Raw genomic sequence first — 22,112 nt, 5'->3', positions numbered from 1 at the left:
GCGATTCTGGACCACCATCCGCCGCCTCAGGAAGGGGAAGCAGTGCACTATCAACACCGTGTATGGTGCGGATGGTGTTCTGCTGACCTCTACTGCGGATGTTGTGGATAGGTGGAAGGAATACTTCGAAGACCTCCTCAATCCCACCAACACGTCTTCCTATGAGGAAGCAGTGCCTGGGGAATCTGTGGTGGACTCTCCTATTTCTGGGGCTGAGGTCGCTGAGGTAGTTGAAAAGCTCCTTGGTGGCAAGGCCCCAGGGGTGGACGAGATCCGCCCGGAGTTCTTTAAGGCTCTGGATGCTGTGGGGCTGTCTTGGTTGACAAGACTTTGCAGCATCGCGTGGACATCGGGGGCGGTACCTCTGGATTGGCAGACCGGGGTGGTGGTTCCTCTCTTTAAGAAGGGGGACCGGAGGGTGTGTTCCAACTATCGTGGGATCACACTCCTCAGCCTTCCCGGTAAGGTTTATTCAGGTGTACTGGAGAGGAGGCTACGTCGGATAGTCGAACCTCGGATTCAGGAGGAACAGTGTGGTTTTCGTCCTGGTCGTGGAACTGTGGACCAGCTCTATACTCTCGGCAGGGTTCTTGAGGGTGCATGGGAGTTTGCCCAACCAGTCTACATGTGCTTTGTGGACTTGGAGAAGGCATTCGACCGTGTCCCTCGGGAAGTCCTGTGGGGAGTGCTCAGAGAGTATGGGGTATCGGACTGTCTTATTGTGGCGGTCCGTTCCCTGTACGATCAGTGCCAGAGCTTGTTTCGCATTGCCGGCAGTAAGTCGAACACATTTCCAGTGAGGGTTGGACTCCGCCAAGGCTGTCCTTTGTCACCGATTCTGTTCATAACTTTTATGGACAGAATTTCTAGGCGCAGTCAAGGCGTTGAGGGGTTCCGGTTTGGTAACTGCAGGATTAGGTCTCTGCTTTTTGCAGATGATGTGGTCCTGATGGCTTCATCTGACCGGGATCTTCAGCTCTCGCTGGATCGGTTCGCAGCCGAGTGTGAAGCGACCGGAATGAGAATCAGCACCTCCAAGTCCGAGTCCATGGTTCTCGCCCAGAAAAGGGTGGAGTGCCATCTCCGGGTTGGGGAGGAGACCCTGCCCCAAGTGGAGGAGTTCAAGTACCTAGGAGTATTGTTCACGAGTGAGGGAAGAGTGGATCGTGAGATCGACAGGCGGATCGGTGCGGCGTCTTCAGTAATGCGGACGTTGTACCGATCCGTTGTGGTGAAGAAGGAGCTGAGCCGGAAGGCAAAGCTCTCAATTTACCGGTCGATCTACGTTCCCATCCTCACCTATGGTCATGAGCTTTGGGTCATGACCGAAAGGATAAGATCACGGGTACAAGCGGCCGAAATGAGTTTCCTCCGCCGGGTGGCGGGGCTCTCCCTTAGAGATAGGGTGAGAAGCTCTGCCATCCGGGAGGGACTCAAAGTAAAGCCGCTGCTCCTCCACATCGAGAGGAGCCAGATGAGGTGGTTCGGGCATCTGGTCAGGATGCCACCCGAACGCCTCCCTAGGGAGGTGTTTAGGGCACGTCCAACTGGTAGGAGGCCACGGGGAAGACCCAGGACACGTTGGGAAGACTATGTCTCCCGGCTGGCCTGGGAACGCCTCGGGATCCCCCGGGAAGAGCTAGACGAAGTGGCTGGGGAGAGGGAAGTCTGGGTTTCCCTGCTTAGGCTGTTGACCCCGCGACCCGACCTCAGATAAGCGGAAGATGATGGATGGATGGATGGATGGAAGGTATTAAAATGTAGATACTTAACATTCTCTTTTAGCTGGAGCAGTGTTGTTCATCAAATTTTTTGCAAGTGCATAGAAGTCTAGTATCTGTTTTGATGTGGCAATTCTTAAAACAATTCTTTGCTCAATTCTGTTTTTGATTTTTGGCGGACAGGATTAAAAGGACCAAACGTGGCCTTCGGGCTATAGTTTGCCCGCCCCTGTTATATAAAGACGTAATCGTGCACATTACAGCACAGAAAGGTGTCGTATCTAACTTCTACTCATTCATATGTATGGCGCACAGTGTCCATGTTTAGTGCTAAAGACATTTTGTCATTCATATTTACTATCCCGATGCAACTTATTAGTTTTAATAACCTTGTTGTTGAAGCCCTAAAAGTATTAACAGTAAGTAGTAACAGAAATCTATGCGTGGAATAAATCAGTCTTGGTAAATATTGAACATATTACAAACCCCGTTTCCATATGAATTGGGAAATTGTGTTAGATGTACACATAAACGGAATAAAATGATTTGCAAATAATTTTCAACCCAGATTCAGTTGAATATGGTACAAAGACAACATATTTGATGTTCAAACTGATAAACTTTTCTTTTTTTTAAAATAATCACTAACTTTAGAATTGATGCCAGCAACACGTGACAAAGAAGTTGGGAAAGGTGGCAATAAATACTGATAAAGTTGAGGAATGCTCATCAAACACTTATTTGGAACATCCCACAGGTGTGCAGGCTAATTGGGAACAGGTGGGTGCCATTATTGGGTATAAAAGTAGGTTCCATGAAATGCTCAGTATTTCCCAAACAAGGATGGGGTGAGGGTCACCAATTTGTAAGCAAATTGTCGAACAGTTTTAGGACAACATTTGCCAACGAGCTATTGCAAGGAATTTAGGGATTTTACCATCTACGGTCGGTAAAATCATCAAAAGGTTCAGAGAATCTGGAGAAATCATTGCACGTAAGCGATGATATTACAGACCTTTGATCCCTCAGGCGGTCCTGCATCAAAAACCGACATCAGTGTGTAAAGGATATCACCACAGGAACACTTCAGAAAACCACTGTCAGTAACTACAGTTGGTCGCTACATCTGTAAATGCAAGTTAAAACTCTACTATGCAAAGCGAATGCCATTTGTCAACAACACCATGGAACGCCGCCGGCTTCGCTGGGCCCGAGCTCATCTAAGATGGGCTAATGCAAAGTGGAAAGGTGTTCAGTACTCTGACGAGTCCACATTTGAAATTGTATTTGGAAACTGTGGACGTGGTGTCCTCTGGAACAAAGAGTAAAATAACCATCCGGATTGTTATAGGCGCAAAGTTCAAAAGCGAGCATCTGTGATGGTATGGGGGTGTATTACTGCCTAAGGCTTGGGTAACTTACACATCTGTGAAGGCACCATTAATGCTGAAAGGTCCATACAGGTTTTGGAGCAACATATGTTGTCATCCAAGCATTGTTATCATGGAAGCCCCTGCTTATTTCAGCAAGACAATGCCAAACCACGTGTTACAACAACGTGGCTTCGTAAAAAAAGAGTGCGGGTACTTTTCTGGCCCGCCTGCAGTCCAGACATGTCTCCCATAGAAAATGTGTGGCGCATTATGAAGCGTAAAATACGACAACAAGACCCCGGACTGTTGAACAACTTAAGCAGTACATCAAGCAAGAATAGTAAAGAATTTCTTCTTTTAAAGCTTCAACAATTAGTTTCCTCAGTTCCCAAATGTTTATTGAGTGTTGTTAAAAGAAAATGTGATGTAACACAGTGATGAACATGCCCTTTCCCAACTACTTTGGCACGTGTTGCAGCCATGAAATTGTAAGTTAATTATTATTTGCAAAAAAAAAAGTTTACGAGTTTGACATCAAATATGTTGTCTTTGTTGTGCATTCAACTGAATATGGGTTGAAAAGGATTTGCAAATAATGAAATCCGTTTATATTTACATCCAACACAATTTCCCAACTCATATGGAAACGGGGTTTGTACATATTAGGTACGCGTCTGTTACTACGTTCTCTCTCGCTCTCTTTTGGGGGTGAGGGGGGCTGTGTGTGTGTGTGTGTGTGTGTGTGTGTGTGTGTGTGTGTGTGTCTGTCTGACATTGATGGAGGGTTTTGAAGTTGTTTCAAATCGCTTTGAAAGCTACAAAGTTGACTCCCATTAGCCGCATCTTTCAAGTGTTTTTTTTAACATCTTTAAAATCCTAGGCTGATTGGTAACACTAAATTGGCTCTAGTGTGTGAATGTTGTGTGTCTCTATGTTGGCCCTGAGATGAGGTAGCGACTTGTCCAGGGTGTACGCCGCCTTCCGTCCAAATGCAGCTGAGATAGGCTCCGGCGCCCCTCGCTACCCTAAAAGGGATAAGCGGTAGAAAATAGATGAATCTTTAAAATCGTTTAAAAAAAATTAAAAAAAAAGTGTGTTTTTGACTCTCATAATGATTGGAAACAATAGGTAAAATTCCAAAAACATTGCAGTTCCCCTTTAAGTTCATGAGAGTAAATTGAATAATGCAGACACGTTTGTTACAATATCTATTTTCTAATACACTTCTGTCTTGGAGACTGTGCATGTGTAAGTAATATGCTACTATAATTATTTGATACTTTGATTACATTGACAAATGTTCTGTTTTAAACTGCAACATTGTTCATTAAAGGACACTTATTTCGTATTTCTAACTTGTGTGCTGAGCTGCTGTGTAGCTGCAAGCTCCCAGTAGCCCATTTTTGTAAATGACTTGACTGAAAGAAAAGAAAAGAACAACCTTATGTGCTTTTGGAGGACATTTAGATGTAAACTGGCTGTCCATCTTTGCATAAGTAAACACGCTGCTTATATCAGTCATTTTACATGCAGTTTGATATAACCCGATACTTTTTTTTTTTTTGTTGCTAATATCAATATCTGATCAGGACACCCTTTATTACTACCCCACTGGACAAAAGACTCACCCTCACCTTAATGCATTATTTTAGGCTCAGGATATATTAATGTACATTTAAACATTGTATTCTGTTTGTATTATTATTATATATATACTGTATATGTTTTTTCAGGATGAAGTTCGGGAAAACATTGCTCGAGGTATGGCTGTGTTGGGACCTACGTTCACCTTGGATGCCCTGGTGGAGTGCTTAGTGATCGGGGTGGGAACCATGTCAGGTAATGTCTGTTGTTTTGTTGCTGTAACCCAGTGGTCTCCAAACCTTGTCAAAAATCCCGAAAACTGATAAGATAGAACTTTGGGTCAGCTCGGTGCCATTGTTATTCTGATAAAATGCCAATACTGGAATATTAACCCAGACCGATACGATATCAGCACTAATTATACATACTTGTATTATTTTGCAGTGTGGAATGTTAGAAAAGGTTTGATGAAATGAGTCAAACAGACAGTAATGGTAGGTCAGATTGAAAAACACTAATCTATCTATTAGTTAGCATCTGGAATGGATTTATGCTGTTTTTAAGTTCAAGTGTAGTGGTAATTGCTTTTTTGCCAACACTTTGTGACCACAATAATTAATTAAGCTCATGACATAGTAAGTAGACTGATGCGGAAATGTTTGTTACTGGCTACTACCTTCCAGACTTTACATCTGTATTTAATATTTGATTCTAATGACAAATGTCATGCTTTGGACTGTTATTGTTCAATCAAGGTACCTTGTGTGCTATTGTTTGCGTAGCTGTTGTCAATTAAGAATACGTATTATGTATGTCTAACTTGCACAAATCTGATACTTATTTTGCTTGTAACGAATATCGATCCAATACAAGCAAAATAATATATCGGGACACCCTTGGTCCTTAGTATCACAATTTAATTATTTTCTCAGTACAATATGTATTTTTTCTTTCATTCTTGCGTTGTTACTTTTTATAAAAACATTATTTAAACTCTTCTATGGGCCAACAAAACTAACAACCCTGCCTGCCATAACCCTTCTTTGGTTGACATCAGTAAAAGAAACAAAGTTATTATATAAGTGTGATTTGTTTTTTAAATGTCACTGATGGCCTTTTGAATCTTTCAATTTTGCAGGAGTTCGACAGTTGGAAATAATGTGCTACTTTGGCTGCATGTCTGTTTTGGCCAACTATTTTGTCTTCATGACATTCTTCCCTGCATGTGTCTCGCTGGTGCTGGAGGTAAGAGTTTACTTGCTCGTGCCTTTCAGTGTTTTCAGTTTTGTTGACTCAGTGATGCCTTCCAACAGTTGTCTCGTGAGAGTCAAGAAGGACACCCAATTTGGCAGCTGAGCCATTTCTCCAGAGTGCTCGAGGAAGAGGAAGACAATAAACCCAACCCTGTCACCCAGAGAGTCAAGATGATCATGGTAGGACCTCTCATTTGTCATTGTTTTTCTTTTTTCTTTTTAAGTTTGAGTTTATTTCACACATGCAAGCATACAACATGATACATCACAATTTCCAGTTTCTCTTTTCAATGTGTTTGAATTGGAGTAGGAAGAAGCAGAGTTTATTTAATCCTACCCCTTTTCTTTTACATAACGGTTGCTTAAAAGTTTGTTCACTTCCTGTTCTCAATTTATTCACAATATACTCCATAAGTAATCACAATAAAAATAAATAAATAATACTCGGTAAATAAAGTAAGTTACATTTCATATGGTGAGAGGAGTAAGATTATTTTGAAAAAATTAACGGATGGATGGATGAAATAAATTCAGAATGTTCATCATGGTTCTTCTTCTTTGTAAACACTTTAAGTTTGAAGAGTTTCTTGAAGTGGATCATATAAGTACATTGTTTGATTGCTTTGCTTAATCCATTCCATAATTTAACTCCACATACTGATATACTGAAGGTCTTAAGTTTTGTAAGTGCATACAAATGTTTAAAATTAAATTTTTCTCTAAGATTATATTTCTCCTCTTTTTTTGAGAATAATTGTTGTATTTTCTTGGGTAGCAGGTTATAGTTTCCTATATGTATAATTTTAGCTGTTTGCAAATTCACTAAGGTGTTGGAATTTCAGTATTTTTGATTCAACCAATAAAGGGTTTGTATGTTCTCTATATCCAACATTATGTATTATTCTAACTGATCATTTTTGTAACACAGTTAATGAATGAAGTGTACTTTTGTAATTCTTTCCCCTACTTTTCTTCCATATAGAACAGTGCTACTTCGATTTTTGTTAGTAATTGAATCAAATGTTCCCTTTAGAAATCACGTATACCCAAGTAATTTGTTGCAGACACCTTTTAAAATAAACACATTTTGTAGAGAATACTTTTATTTTTTCATGCAGAAAATAATGCTAAAAATATAAGTAAGCATTTAACAACAATTTTACCTTTTTAATCAAAGCTTCTTGCTGGCAAAGACGATGATGAGTAGAGAAGGTACTTTGCTCGAAGTCTTACTTACCGTAAACGTTATTAGGGCTGGGAAATAAAACAATAGGAAAATATATCGGGATGGAAACGTAATAGATATCAATAAAAAATGTGTTCGATAAAACGTTTTTTCTTCGCCGGAAGAAAGCGAAAGTTGCAAAGCGAGGTTGGATGCATGAACAAAGGCACTCGTTCTCTGGTAAACGGGCAACACAGAAAGTGATCACTGATCTGTGACACGCTAACAGCCAATCAGGTAACAGTATTAACTATTATGTTTGGTGGCGCCATCTTGTTGTCTGCTGGGTGATTCTCTGCATGGAGTGAGAAGAGAAAGTAAAAATGAAGAAATTGTGGATAACAATGGAAAAGTCACCTGGACAGTATGGAAGTTTTGTGGATTTTTTCAAAGGGACCGTAGTCAGACAAATGTGGTCTGTAAATGATGCAAAGTTCTTGTCACCACCAAGACCAGTAATACCACAACACCTTATTAGTGCTCACCCTTTAGAGCACAGCTGTAACTTCCTTGAACTAAACCTGCAGAAAATAGTTATTTTCGTGATTCTCTCTCTTTACATGTTCACACTTTGCACTATTTTGTTACACTTTATTCAACATTTCTTACATATTTCTAAATTTTGCACCTTCATTTTAAGACATTATCATTAAGTGTTCAATGTGATTTTTAAAATGTTTTTTTCCATGGCTGTTGACATTTCCTTTCCTTTCTGCCTTGATAGCTGAGGCGATTATAATCAGAATAAAGTTAAGTTTTAAATATGAATGTTTACATTTAGTATGTTTCTACTATTGCTTATTTTCTATAGGTCATCAAAAAAAAAAAATAGCGATATTGTTATGCAGTTTTCAACTATATCACCCAGCTCTAAACTCAATAAGGTTTCTCACCTTTTTTATCAATACACATGCACTTAAAATGGGTTATTTTGCAACTGTACTTAATTGTTTAAAATCCCAGCGGCTTAGGGTCTGATCTTTGATCCAAATAATAACTGCTAAATTGCGTGTACCAACTAAAAAAATGTGTGAATTATTAGGTGGCATGTTGCAGTTGATCTAAGACTGCGTTTACAATCGATAAGTACAAAAGTGGTGCCATATTTAAAGACAGATTTTTGCGTGTGATGATTTTGACCAACTGTCTCCATGGTGTCCTGCGTGTCCGGCATCTTGTTCCAACCTGTGTTGTTGAACATGCAGCACACAAATTTAATTCATAAAACATACTGCAGTCTAGGCTAGTGGTTCTCAAACTTTTTTCCCCGTATAGTGAAGTGCATTATATTTATATAGCACTTTTTCCCTAGAGACTCAAAGCGTAGACTCAAATGTAAATCTTTAATCTACATTTAAACCAGTATGGGAGGCACTGGGAGCAGGTGGGTAAAGTGTCTTGCCCAAGGACACAACAGCAGTGACTAGGTTGGTGGAAGCAGGAATCGAACCTGGAACCTTCAAGTTACTGGCACGGCCGTTCTACCTTCTGAGCCACAATGACCAACATTAAAGTACAGTATCATAGTAGGCTCAAGTATTCATTAAAAACAAGGCAGAGAATTCATTTAATAAGTATATTTTATATTTTCAGCCAGTTAAACATGACACAGTTTGAACAGTAATACTCTTTGATTTTGTTCAAATAAAACACTGTACTTTAATCAAGTGATATTTTTGGCATACGACTAGATGGCGCCCGCATACCGCTAGTGCAGGGGTCGGCAACCTTTATCACTCTAAGAGCCATTTTGACCCGTTTCACAAAGTAAAGAAAACAATGGGAGCCACAGATCTCTTTTGAAATTTATAATGAAATAATACTGCATACAGAGTTTTTTTTTGCTTTGTGCTATGTATAAACCAGGGGTCTCAGACACGCGGCCTGGAATAGTCAGGGATACATGGGATTCTGGGTATTTGTTCTGTCGTGTTTATGTTGTGTTATAGTGACGATGTTCTCCCGAAATGTGTTTGTCATTGTTGTTTGGTGTGGGTTCACAGTGTGGCGCATATTAGTAAGAGTGTTAAAGTTGTTTATATCACAAACCTCCGTGTGACCCGTCTGGCTGTTGAGCAAGTATGCCTTGCAGTAGCGAATGCGTTCAGATAGAGGTCGCATCCAAAATGTGACCGGCCGGCCGGCACGCAGATAACATGGTGAAAATCCTGGCGCGATGACATGTAGAAAGGGTGTTCGAGGCATTGTCATCACGGCACGTCCTCAAAGTTGATGTCTGGGTGAAAAACTAAAAATGTTAACACGGGAGATTTCTGATAGAGACACTGAAATTTGGAAATCTACCGGACTTCTCCGGGCGGTCGGCAAGTATGCGGCTGAGCCACATCAGCGTGGTCAAAGAGCCGCGGGTTGCCGACCCCTGCGCTAGTGGTACACGTAACACAGTTTGAGAATCACGGGTCTAGCCAATCTCAACAACAGAACCTATGTTACGCTCTTTTGCTTCTGCCACAACGGGGACAATAACTAAGGTGGTATACTGGAATGATCCACAACTAAGAAAATGCATGCTGCAAGAAGTTTTTATAATGTCAAAAAAAAGAACGACATTCGTTTTGATGTCGTCCATCTCCAGATCAGCCCTTACACCTTTGTCAGCTCAAAGATGGAATTGCTGCATAAGAAATATGAGAGAAAATGTAGTCCAAAATCAAATCATACTGTACTGTATGTTAATTCTGTTTTCTCAACTTCACCTTGTTGTGTCTCCAGTCCCTAGGCCTGGTTATGGTTCACGCCCACAGCCGGTGGATCGCTGAGCCCCTATCCTTCAACACGACAGTTGGAGTCCCACATGTTGGCGTGGACAAAGAGCACCTCTCCCCCAGGAGGATTGAGCCAGTGATGCCATTGTGGCACTATTACCTCACCAGGTATGGAAGGAGAGTCACCAACTCAAAAATAGGAAATAATTACATGGTTCAAATTTCAAGATGTATTTTGATCCAAAATATATATTAATTAAATATGATTGCACTTGTACAACTAGGGCTGCGCCGATCGATAGGCCACCGATCAGTATCGGCCGATTCTGAAAATTACAATCACAAAAGCTGATCCCCTCAAATAACGTTATCACTGGAGGAAAAAGCTAAACATGTTACACATCGAAGAGCAAGTCTGAAACAGCTCTGCTAATTGCTAAGCTAACTTCCAAGTTCGCTTGAAACGACAGAAGAAACAAGTGTTTAAAAATGTTTTTGAAGTGTGGATGGAAGCAGATATTTACAGGAAATGAACAAGTCGAATAATAAAAGTAAGAGATAGGATAACAGCTGTTGGTGTGTAGCAGACAGGACTGGTACTACCAAGGGTAGTATCAGAACACCAAAGCTATTTGATTGTATTTTTATTTTTTTAGAATCTTGTTGTTTTTGTCATTTTTACAAACTCAGGGAATATGTTAGCAGGAGGACAAAAAGCAAAGGATTTAAATGTAGGTAGTAGTTTTGTGTACTATTGGCTAATTTGTTTTGATCGAATATTGTATGTGATTAAGAATATCGTTTAAATATGGTTGTTATATCTCATAAAGCAAAAACATCTGTTTTTTGGTCAGTTTTTTCACTTCTGCTGACAGGTGTTTAATTATATATATATATATATATATATATATATATATATATATATATATATATATATATATATATATATATATATATATATATATATATATATATATATATATATATATATATGTGTGTGTGTATATATGTAAACAATGGGAACTTTTTTTAGAATTAGTAATTGCTCTTTGACACTGAAAGAACACTTCTTTTTTTTTTTTTTTTTGTTCTTGAATACACAAATCTTATTTTTTTCTTCTTAAATTCCCTTTTATGACAACAAAATGTAATAGAATCATCGACATTGAAAGTCAGTATCCAGAAGGGACCGGTACGGAATTTGGTTCTTTTATAGGCACCGACTAAATCTACTTACGAGGATCCATTCATGTTAAATCAAACGTGCCATTGTTCGATACCTTTGTTGCATGTGTTGTCATGTCCTGGTGCAGTTGCTCAAGGAAACGATTACTCGAGCAACTTCCTCCTAAGTAATGTTGCAATTTTCAACACCAACAAAGCAAGCATGCTTGGTAGAAAACACTGAAGTGTAAAGTAGGACTCCACTCTTCCAAAATGCGTTGCTTGATGCTAGTTGGATTGTCCATAGACGGGCTACTATTAGCATTAGCGATTTTACATGGCAATTTCAACACCTCCAAATTTGGTAATAAAAACTACAACTAAGATGAATGTTACAATTGAACAGCTGGTGTATAATAAGCACACTTTGTAGGGCACAACATAACCCAGTCAGCCTCATTGGGAAAAATTACCTTCTTACATGAAATACATAGTACAGATTGCCATCTAATCTCTTTGCAGTGCAATTGCATTGCTACTGAGACTCAAATGCTATAATAAAACAATATGTAACACCTGGACAGCAAAGTTATCATGATCAGATCCTTTTTGAGTGTTGCAATGAAAAATATTTTAGTATCATAAATGTAACATTTAATTACATGCACAAAAACAACAACTAAAAATGTGTACTGTTGAGTACAAGGTACTCGGAATTGGTACCGAATCGGTTCAAATGTTAACGATACCCATTCCTATTATTCGGTAATAGCAATCGCACACTGATTCGTGGCTGGTCGATAGGCGCATCGATACATCTAACCTGTATTCTGTACGTTTCAGCTTTTAATGGAAAGTACAAAGAGACGTCAAGTTGTGTTCCTGAAACTTTAAAGCATCATTTAAAACCTGGCAATTATTGGTTCTAAAGTCTTGCTGTGTTGAGTAGTTGTGTTTGCATGTTGTACATTTTATTAAACATGTCTGAACTGTAACAATAACAGTTTTCCTGCAGAATGGTAACCATGGACGTGGAGCAGTTCATCTGCCTGGCCTTAGCCCTGCTGCTGGCCATCAAGTATATCTTCTTTGAGCAAGTGGAGATGGAGTCTACCTTCTCAATAAAGAATCCCATCACCATGTCCACCTCATCACTGGTGTCACAAAGAGCGACAGAGGCCTGCTGCAGGAAGGAGCCTCCCCTCCAACACCACGTTCCACCCCTCAGTTGTCCTCCGAGCACCGCAGCAAGCAGAGAAGATAGAGGTACTGTATAATTTCCTGGCTGAGTCACTTTACATGGACGATAAACATTATCTGAAGTGATCATGTTTACAGCATAATCAAATACGCTTTAAGACTGCGAGGTGAACATTTTTTTGTTGAGGGCTGCACAATGTTCTTTTGGGCAGCATATGTGTCTGTGTGTGTGTCCGTGTGGAATAAATTCAGCACACATTAAAATACAAACTTAAAACAACCTACATACATTAGTACCCTGGTTTTTATATTTTACTATGATTTGGTTTTAGGCTAAGATTTTCACCAAAACTAGGTGTTTTTCATACACCATCTCGGTTTTAGTCGTATTAAACACTTCTTTTATGTACTTAAAAACCCAGCCATGGAGCCAAATAGTTGTAACATTTCAATCAAAGTTAGTCAGTGCTTCATATTAATTTCACCTTTTAATCACTTTGCATTTTTAGATGAGGTAATCCGACCCCTACTTATTCCTGTCCCTGTCCCTGGTCCTGATCCAAAGAGTGTCTTTGTCCTGGAAGAAGACCGGGAAGAGGTCAAGCCTGAAATCACAGACACGTACCGCCCCCTGGAACCCAGAGGCCTGGAGGAATGTGTGACTATCCTGAAAAACCCTGAGGTGAGACACAAATGCTAACCCATACTTCCTGATATGGGAGGCAGAGATCACAGCACCTACGTTTAGTTCCAACTCCATGATCTTGGTAGAAAATATGCTTTTTGGATCATCAAGTCTGTTCATTTAATAAGGCCGTAGAAGCCTAGTCTCTCCATTCATTCACTGGATAAAGTGTGACCCAGGGTTTATTTTTGACCCACAGCTATTTTTTTAAGTCCTCCTTTTGATGTTTTCATAGCAAAATTGATTTGTTAGCAATAAGATGTGTTATTATGATTATACTGTCACCTAGAACACAAACTGGTTTTGGAATTTTGATCCTCTTCAATGGCTGTGTGAAGTTGCTGGATATTCGCTGGAACTACCAACATGTACATGATCACGCTGCAACCTGAAGTGATAGGTGTGTGTGAAAGGCACAGTGGGCCTCAGGATATGTCACAATATTAATATTCTTTTTAAAATTCTCTTGTACTTGATCATGCTGCAACCTGAATTGGTGGGTGAGGGTGAAAGGCACAATGGGCCTCGGGACCTTGTTACAAAATTGCTATGCTTTTAGAATTCTACCAATCAAATGCACCTGTGTCCATAACTAACGCATGCCCATACCCTAACCCCACCGCCACCATGGTCCACTCGATTAACAACGTTGACATCACCAAACCGCACACACGACATCTCCACAATGGAAACCGTAATTGGTTTGTGAAGAGAACATCATTTTTCAAAGAACCAGACGTTGCTAAATGTCAGCATTTGCCAACTCAAGTCGGTTAGGTCGAAACCCTGAGTAGGACATGCAGACGAGGTTCCTTCCCTGAGAGTGTTTTTGTCAGGGGGTGGCTGGGGTCGTTGCCTGAACTCAAAAATTCAAGATAATTATTTCAAGTCAGAATTTGTGGATGGGTGGAGGGAGTCCTCAATGGAAACTGCAGGGAAGACCTGGCAGGATTCTGGCAGAGACCAGTGAATCACTCTGAAAAAAGGCCAAAAAGACTGACAGGATACCAGACCTACGTAAATAACAACTTTAAAGAGAGTTTATCAGAGGTGGTTCCTCACATGAGTGAAGGAGTTGTCATTGGCCTCATGAAAGACAGTGGCAATGATTTCACATCTGCAATAAAGGAAGTAGGTAAAGGTAACCTGGGATCCTTAGCGTGGTCACCCCCACCTCCTGGCTTGTCTGGAGAAGCGTCCAGGATGAAAGTGCAGGGACCGCTCTACAGGGCCGTAGCCTTGCTAGTCCACTATCTACTGGTATCCTCCTTCTCTTCGACAAACATCAAGGATAAGAGATGAATACCGAATATCGGTATTTTTTTAGTACCAGTTCCTAATTGGTTCAGCCCTCCTGAACTAACAGTAATGCCACCGTTGTTTTTTTATCCAGCTGACTGTGGTAATTATGACATGTTGTCACATTGGGTTCAGCTGCCACTGCATACACACAACAAATCAGCTTATAAGAAGCAACACTACACAAAAGTTTGTAACACCACAATTTATCTTCAAGTCCCTCATAGTCATATACGCTAGTGAATGTGAATGCCAGAGGTGGGACCAAGTCATTGTTTTGCAAGTCACAAGTAAGTCTCAAGTCTTTGCCCTCAAGTCTCGAGTCAAGTCCCGAGTCAAGACAGGCAAGTCCGAGTCAAGTCCAAAGTCAATACTGGAAAGTCTCAAGTCAAGTCCCAAGTCCTGCATTTTGGGTTTCGAGTCATTTCAAGTCTTTTTAACCACAGACTAATATATGTACACAGATTGTGTATGCTTTTAAAACGCTGTATGTATTCATTATTTAAAAAAAACAGTGCTGACATTGCACTTCATAATAGCACTATTAACCATTTATTCTAAACATTTAACTCATACCTTTACAGTATAAACACATTTGAAAAAACAAGTGCAACTGTACTTATTTGCACAAAAGTGTTAACATTGTATTTCCATGGAATATTGCATTGTAACTAGTTCATCAGCAGTTTATGTCATGTCACCTTATCTCATTGATCTCATCTCATACTGTATGTGTTTATGTGTGTGTACACATGAAAAACAACAAATACATGAACATAACAATGAACAGTGCTGTACTTGTTAGATGTCAGGGCTCTATGGAATATGTACACATATTCTTAATATAGTATACATTTTAACTGCCCTTTATTTGACTATGTTTGTCTTTTTGTAGGTGGCTAAAATACGCGGTGCTGCTGACCGCCGTCTAATGTTACGTTACTGTGTGTGATACATTCATTAACGTAACGTTATGTGTAGGTACCTCATGCAACCCTGCTTAAAAAAAAATCACTTGACAATAAGTATGAATAAGGTAACATCTGCAGTGGACGCAACAGATTGCCGTGTTCGCAATGACGTTATAACCATAGACATCTTATAGGTAGACGCAGAATTGGCTGCTGTGACGCAAGCAATTTGGCCGCCATCTTGAAGTGGTGATGAGGAGCCGGCAAGCAGCCTAAACTAACATTTGACAGGTAGAAAAAAAAGATGCTGGGCTGGTATTCAGCGTTTTCCTGCTCAATTGAACGGACTGTTGAAAATAGGAATTGGAGGATTACTTTTCACAAGTAAGAATTTACATTAACATACTATTGGTTGTATTTTGTGAAAAGAATATTACCACAGAGTTAAGCAGGAGCAAAGAACTACAATATTTGTATGTGAAAATCACAAAGAAATCTTCTGGGGGAGGATGACCCCCCTACAGGTATTTGGTTTACAAACTTTCAGGCCCACCTAAAACAAAATTCACCAGCCGCCATTCATTATGATGCATTCTCATTTTATTATAACCACAGATAAGTCTTCAAGTAACAATATTCAAATACCAACTTTGTTGAGTAAGACAGAATGGTTTTATTCTGAATCCAGTGAAACAGATTGGTGGTTTTAGCTGACATAAAGACTTTCAGGTGTTTATATATGTTTAAGTATTTGGCAGACACTTTTATCCAAAGCAACATACATGAAAAATACATATAGAACAATCACTGTAAACATGGTCATTTAAAGGAAGAATGTAATAGAAAATATCAATACAAAGTGTCAAGACAGAAAAAACTCTCTGCTGTTGCAGCAACAGAGATACAGTCTATAACAGTGGTTCTCAACCTTTTTTTCAGTGATGTAACTCCTGTGAAAATTTTTTGAATTCAATTACCCCCTAACCAGAGCAAAGCATTTTTGGTTGAAAAAAGAGATAAAGAAGTAAAATACAGCACTATGTCATCAGTTTCTGATTTATTAAACTGTATAACAGTGCAAAATATTGCACAATTGTAGTGGTCTTTGTTGAACTATTTATACAAAAAAAGATGTAAATATAACTAAAAACTTGTTGAAAAATAAAAAAGTGATTCAATTATAAATAAAGATTTCTACACATAGAAGTAATCATCAACTTAAAGTGCCCTCTTTGGGGATTGTAATAGAGATCCATCTGGATTCATCAACTTCATTCTAAACATTTCTTCACAAAAAAGAAATCTTTAACATCAATATTTATGGAACATATCCACAAAAAATCTAGCTGTCAACACTGAATATTGCATTGTTGCATTTCTTTTCACAGTTTATGAATTTACATTCATATTTTGTTGATGTATTTTTCAATAAATATATTTATATAAAGGATTTTGAATTGTTGCTATTTTTAGAATATTAAAGAAAAATATCATGTACCCCTTGGCATACCTTCAAGTACTCCCATTTGAGAACATCTGGTCTATAGGTCCGTAAGATATATAGATATGTAATGTATTCATACATTGTTTATGTAGGATATATGCATGTATATATAACCTAATCATATTGTTTCTTCAACTTCAAAATAGCTGACTTTTTTTTCCCCTTCTCTGGGATTATATTCCCAGTTTTGATCTCAGACGTCTGGTCACTTATAGCATATTCTTTTTCTGTTAAGCAAATTACGAACACGCCAAGACATGTGTCCTTTATCATAGTTACACGTATGACAAAAAAGCGCGTGAATATAGGTGGTATTCAGTGAGGTAAGATGTATGAAATGCACTGACAGTTCATTGCTCCTGCCAAATGAATTGCACTGAGTGGAGCGGATCACCGCTCCAAGATGGCGGCCCCGCGTCTCGTCTGCGGCAACAGGCAGTAGCGCTCGATGCTGCGTACCCTTATAAGATGTCTATAGTTCTAACGTTAGCAGTGAGTTTACAGCCTCACTGATTTAACTCCACAGCAAATAAAGTCACGTTACTCAGCCAATAAACGCTAGCTAACATTCAAAACGTACCCTTCTTTGTGCAACTTCAAATGTCGAACGAAGTTGTAAATTGATACGTCTCCGTCTGTAATCTTCCAACTGCATGTTTTGCTTACGGCAATTCCTGTTTTGTTGACCATGTCGTACTTTTAATACCCAAACGAAACACTTTATGGCATAATTGTATTCACTTATTCTTCTGTTGTTTGAAAGCTCTTTCTTCGTTGGTTTTCCTCCAATTTGATTGGCTGAATGCTGTGACGAAAACACCGTGGATGTAATTTGATTGGCTGTTGTACTGACAAGTAGCGCACAGGCTATCATCGCACACATGTTGACAAACACGCGTACACAATGGAAGATACGGAGCGCTCCTGACTAACTTTTTAATTGTTGGGTTTTGGGGAAAGTAGCAAGTCATGTGAAGTCAAAAGGCTCAAGTCCAAGTCAAGTCACAAGTCATTGGTGTTAAAGTCTAAGTCGAGTTGCAAGTCTTTTTACATTTTGTCAAGTCGAGTCTAAAGTCATCAAATTCATGACTCGAGTCTGACTCGAGTCCAAGTCATGTGACTCGAGTCCACACCTCTGGTGAATGCCACTTCATCAACTGTCCATTAATCCACAGGCCAATAATAATCCACTAAAATAAGTGAAAACTCAAAGTACCACATCAATCCATAAAGTTGCTTTGATGCAAGATAATATGTACTGACAGGGTCGTAGTCGCTGTCTAACGTTAGCCCATCGGGACGCGTTTGAGACATAGTATTGTCACCTTGCTTAAATGTTTCGCTTCTGTCTCTTGACTCTACAACTGGATGATTGAGCATTATTAAACTTAATCATTAAGTCTTTTTATTGTTTACACAATACATAGGCAGGTCGGTAGCTGTCAACCTGTTGTCCGTTACTCAAATATGTTGGGAGGTATACAACTTCCTGTGCTAATAAAAAATGATTTTTTTCCATATCAATTAAATATAGTACCGATAAATATCTGTATCGATAGCGAAAATCGATAAGGGCATCGTATCGACAAAATCTTAACGATAAACATCCCTGTCAAGGACACAACCGACAGTAAAAGCCAGGTTGTCATCAAAGAGCCAAGCGGGAGGTGGGGTCCTGTAGTTTGCGGGGTTGGGCGACAGAAAACTGAAAGACACCAGACAGATTTGAGTAACTGTCTTTCTTCAGTTCAAGCTACACAAGGGGGATGTGGGACAGATCCACAAGAGTTTCAAGAGTCGTGATTGTTTTAGTGGAAGGAGGGACGGGGGATTTTAGGCACTGAGAGTGGCAGAAGTTGAGTATTCCCCTGCCTTCCAGTTCATGTGTTGTCTAAGCCACAAAAACTCAAGAACCAAGGAGTTTTGTGTGACTGTGGCCATCCAGGTTGAGAGTTATTCTCAGCCCCTTGCTCCGGAGTCCAGCAAGGCTGATACTGTTAGGAACTGACTGTAACACATGATCTAGTAGGGAGTTGCATCAGGACTCTCACCTTCACTGACCGGCATGGGAGTTTGTTTGCTCAGGGCAGTTTCCTTGTAAAAGGTTTGAACTGGCACAGTACAAACACTCGCCAGCTTGTAGTCACCATTCCCGTTCTTCAGGGGTTAGTCTTGCTTGTCCTCGCCGCATCGGCTCCTATGGTTGTACAGGGGTTGGACGCTCGGCTTTGGCATCGTTCCCGGACCCGGTTGTCTATGCTCATAGGGGAAAGTGCATTGAGGCTGTTAACTCATCCTCAAGGGTCTTGGTACCCTTATACTACCCTGAGTCTGCTGCTAATGTCCGTAAATCTACAGAATATTCTGCTAACCTTCAGGGATCTTAGCAACATGCTTAAATACGTTTTCAGCTGGGCCCAAGCAATCGGGGTGGTAGAACGGCAAATGTGATGGAGATGTCCTGGGACAAAACCACATCATGAAAAGACTTTGACCTAAGTGAGCGCGCTTTGGTCGTCAAAGAAGGTCTTGGGTCACATTGGAGTCAAGGCCCAAAGTTCCTTGAGGCCTAGTTTCTGGTCTTTAGAGTCCAAATAAAGAAGCAAAGCAAATTAATTGGCACCATATTCACCTGTGTATACATACAAATTAATTTATTGAACACTTTAATCAAACTATGTAAAAAGAAAATAGCATTGCCTTTGTAGACCAAGGCAACTGTACCTAACTGGGAGACGATGTTTTCTGCAGCAAGGCTCTCGTTTCTTAAGTGATGCTGAGGTGATGCTGCTGGTCAACTCCAAACACATTCCTGCTTACAAGCTTGAGGCCATGATGGAGATACCTGAAAGGGGCGTGGCCATACGGAGACAGATGATATCTGCAAAACTTCCCTCTCCCTCCGCACTCTCATCTTTGCCGTTCACGGACTACGACTACTCCAAGGTGAGGTCCCGCTCATACCAGCGACACAATGAATACATATCTTTGCTTCATATTGTACAAAGCTATCGTCACTTCCAGGTGATGGGTACCTGCTGTGAGAACGTCATTGGATATATACCTGTGCCAGTGGGCGTGGCCGGGCCGTTACATCTGGATGGGAAGCAGTTCCAAGTTCCTATGGCAACGACTGAGGGCTGTTTAGTGGCGAGCACTAATCGGGGCTGCCGAGCAATTGCTGTAAGCTTCATTTGACTTTATTTTGACTTTGCACATTTTTTTTCTTAAATATAGACAAAAATACAGAACTGATCATGAAACGATAATGTGAATCATACAAATATACTCAATGAACAAATCAAACAACAGAAAACCGAAAAGTTTTTGATTGACATAGCTGTCGCAGTAGGAAGGGGATTCATATGGCCCCATTCGTTGCGGTTAACCTGACACATGAAACCTAAGGAATTGGGAGGATGCACTATCCACTTAAGCTGCCAGATGGCAGTGTTGAATATCTTCAAATGTGTTTTGAGGCAATTCAAACTTTGGCCATAGTCTCAGTTGCTATATAGAGTGGCGCTTTCCATCATTTTCAGCAGACTGCATTGCAAAATGATGAAACCCCCACCCTTCTTCACGTGAAATCCACCCAAGAATGGGGCCATATGAATCCCTTCCCTGCTGTACAGGTGTCCCTGACCATGGTAAAGGATGATAAATATATTTTAGAACATGAAAAAACTGTTTACATCCTTCTAAATAAGTTTATCATAATTAGATTCCCCCAAAAATGAAATAGCACCCATATTGTTTGGTTTTGCATTGCATGTCCCACATTGTCATTCCACATTTTTCATGCCAAAGAACCACCTATTTGGACTTAGTCAAAAAGTAGTCCTGCTAAAATTTGGTTGTATCCATGTCAGAACATGTTCACCCTTAGCCTGGAAACAGAAGTTTGGTAAATGTCTTTATCGAACACCACAACATAATCATACAAAATAAGACACATATTGCACTGTATTATTCATAAGACTTAATTAGGCCTACAAATACAGCAAATATTACAGGTGGGACCCTTTGGCACCTCACAATTTAAATCAATTTTTTGGGATGATGACTTGATTCAGTATCAATTCTCTAACAAGATTCACAAAATATATTATCTAGTATATACATGATGATAAAACCTTTTCAAACCAGCTTACAGGTCATAAACGCTCCTGTACAATTTATACAGTGTTTTTTTGTTTAAAAAAAAAATTATAATAATAAATAAATATATATATATATATTTTTTTTAGCCTCACCACACTGCGCTTCATACACTGCATTGTTGATTGAAAGAAAGAAAAAAATACAAAGCATATATTATATATTTAAAACATGACTTTTATTTGTTCATTTTGTACAGTGTATCAATTCATAATTTGAGGATTTAATTAATTTTTTTTAATTGTAATATTTTTTTTATTACTCTATAATTTCCAACAATTTATAATAAAACATTTTTGTAATTTTATGACTTTGTGTTTATCGATATCTCAATTTAGGAATTGATTTATAAAAGGTATAAATAAAAAAACAGGATTTACATTTTTAATTGAATATGCTTTAGAATAGTTTTTCTGTGAAGCGGCAGTGTTTGAAGGGCGGTGTGCCGAGGTACGATTGTATCCTGCCATCATACCGTGTGTAACTGGCTTGGTCCCCTGCATGCCGCAGCTGGCAGGCGGAGCCAGCAGTCGCATCCTGGCTGACAGAATGACCCGAGGACCTGTGGTGAGGCTGCCCACTGCCTGCCAGGCTGCTGAGGTTTCAGCCTGGCTGGAGAGCACAGATGGTTTCCAGGCCATCAAAGAAGTATTTGACAGCACCAGCAGGTAAACGGACAGCCGCCGGGTTGGATCACGATGTCATGCGTCTACTGCTCGTTGTTTAATCACACCTGTGGTTCATGTTGGCAGGTTTGCTCGGTTGCAGAAGTTGCTGGTTGGTCAGGCTGGAAGAAACCTCTACATTCGTTTTCATTCTAAGACAGGTGATGCCATGGGGATGAATATGATCTCAAAGGTCAGTGTGCGTGTAAAGACATTTTAAATAGAGTTGAAAGGTCAAGAAAAAAACCTAATGAAACCTTGTCCTACTCCAGGGTACAGAGAAGGCACTCGGCAGACTTCAGCAGCACTTTCCAGAGTTGCAAGTACTGGCTGTCAGTGGGAACTATTGTACCGACAAGAAACCAGCTGCCATTAACTGGATTGAAGGCCGGGGCAAATCTGCAGTGTGTGAAGCCACCATCCCTGCTCATGTCGTCAAAGAGGTGAAAGTCACGGTTTTCCTTGACATTGTGTGTTGACTTCATTAGCTCTGGAAATTTTTAGTGTCCGACACACACATCCAGTATCCATCCATCCATCCATTTTCTACCGCTTATTCCCTTTTTGGGGTCACGGGGGGTGCTGGCGCCTATCTCAGCTACAATCGGGCCGAAGGCGGGGTACACCCTGGACAAGTCGCC

The 22,112-nt window shown here is 40.0% G+C and overlaps 1 protein-coding gene across 2 annotated transcripts in view; it reads left to right on the top strand.

The window, feature by feature from the left end:
- The window catches only part of hmgcra (3-hydroxy-3-methylglutaryl-CoA reductase a), a 52,105-nt gene that overhangs the window by 17,136 nt on the left and 12,857 nt on the right, over positions 1 to 22,112 (top strand). For both annotated transcript variants that reach the window (XM_061906219.1, XM_061906218.1), the window contains exons 6-16: positions 4,828 to 4,933; positions 5,817 to 5,923; positions 5,992 to 6,111; positions 9,890 to 10,050; positions 12,062 to 12,312; positions 12,756 to 12,928; positions 19,397 to 19,591; positions 19,670 to 19,828; positions 21,317 to 21,474; positions 21,559 to 21,664; positions 21,744 to 21,914. In XM_061906219.1, coding sequence (XP_061762203.1) covers positions 4,828 to 4,933; positions 5,817 to 5,923; positions 5,992 to 6,111; positions 9,890 to 10,050; positions 12,062 to 12,312; positions 12,756 to 12,928; positions 19,397 to 19,591; positions 19,670 to 19,828; positions 21,317 to 21,474; positions 21,559 to 21,664; positions 21,744 to 21,914 — 1,707 coding nt within the window. The remainder of the gene's footprint in view (positions 1 to 4,827; positions 4,934 to 5,816; positions 5,924 to 5,991; positions 6,112 to 9,889; positions 10,051 to 12,061; positions 12,313 to 12,755; positions 12,929 to 19,396; positions 19,592 to 19,669; positions 19,829 to 21,316; positions 21,475 to 21,558; positions 21,665 to 21,743; positions 21,915 to 22,112) is intronic.

The sequence above is a fragment of the Nerophis ophidion genome, linkage group LG07 (assembly GCF_033978795.1).
Source record: "Nerophis ophidion isolate RoL-2023_Sa linkage group LG07, RoL_Noph_v1.0, whole genome shotgun sequence".
In the NCBI taxonomy this organism is placed as follows: Eukaryota; Metazoa; Chordata; class Actinopteri; order Syngnathiformes; family Syngnathidae; genus Nerophis; species Nerophis ophidion.
This window is presented reverse-complemented; position numbering and strand designations above follow the sequence as displayed.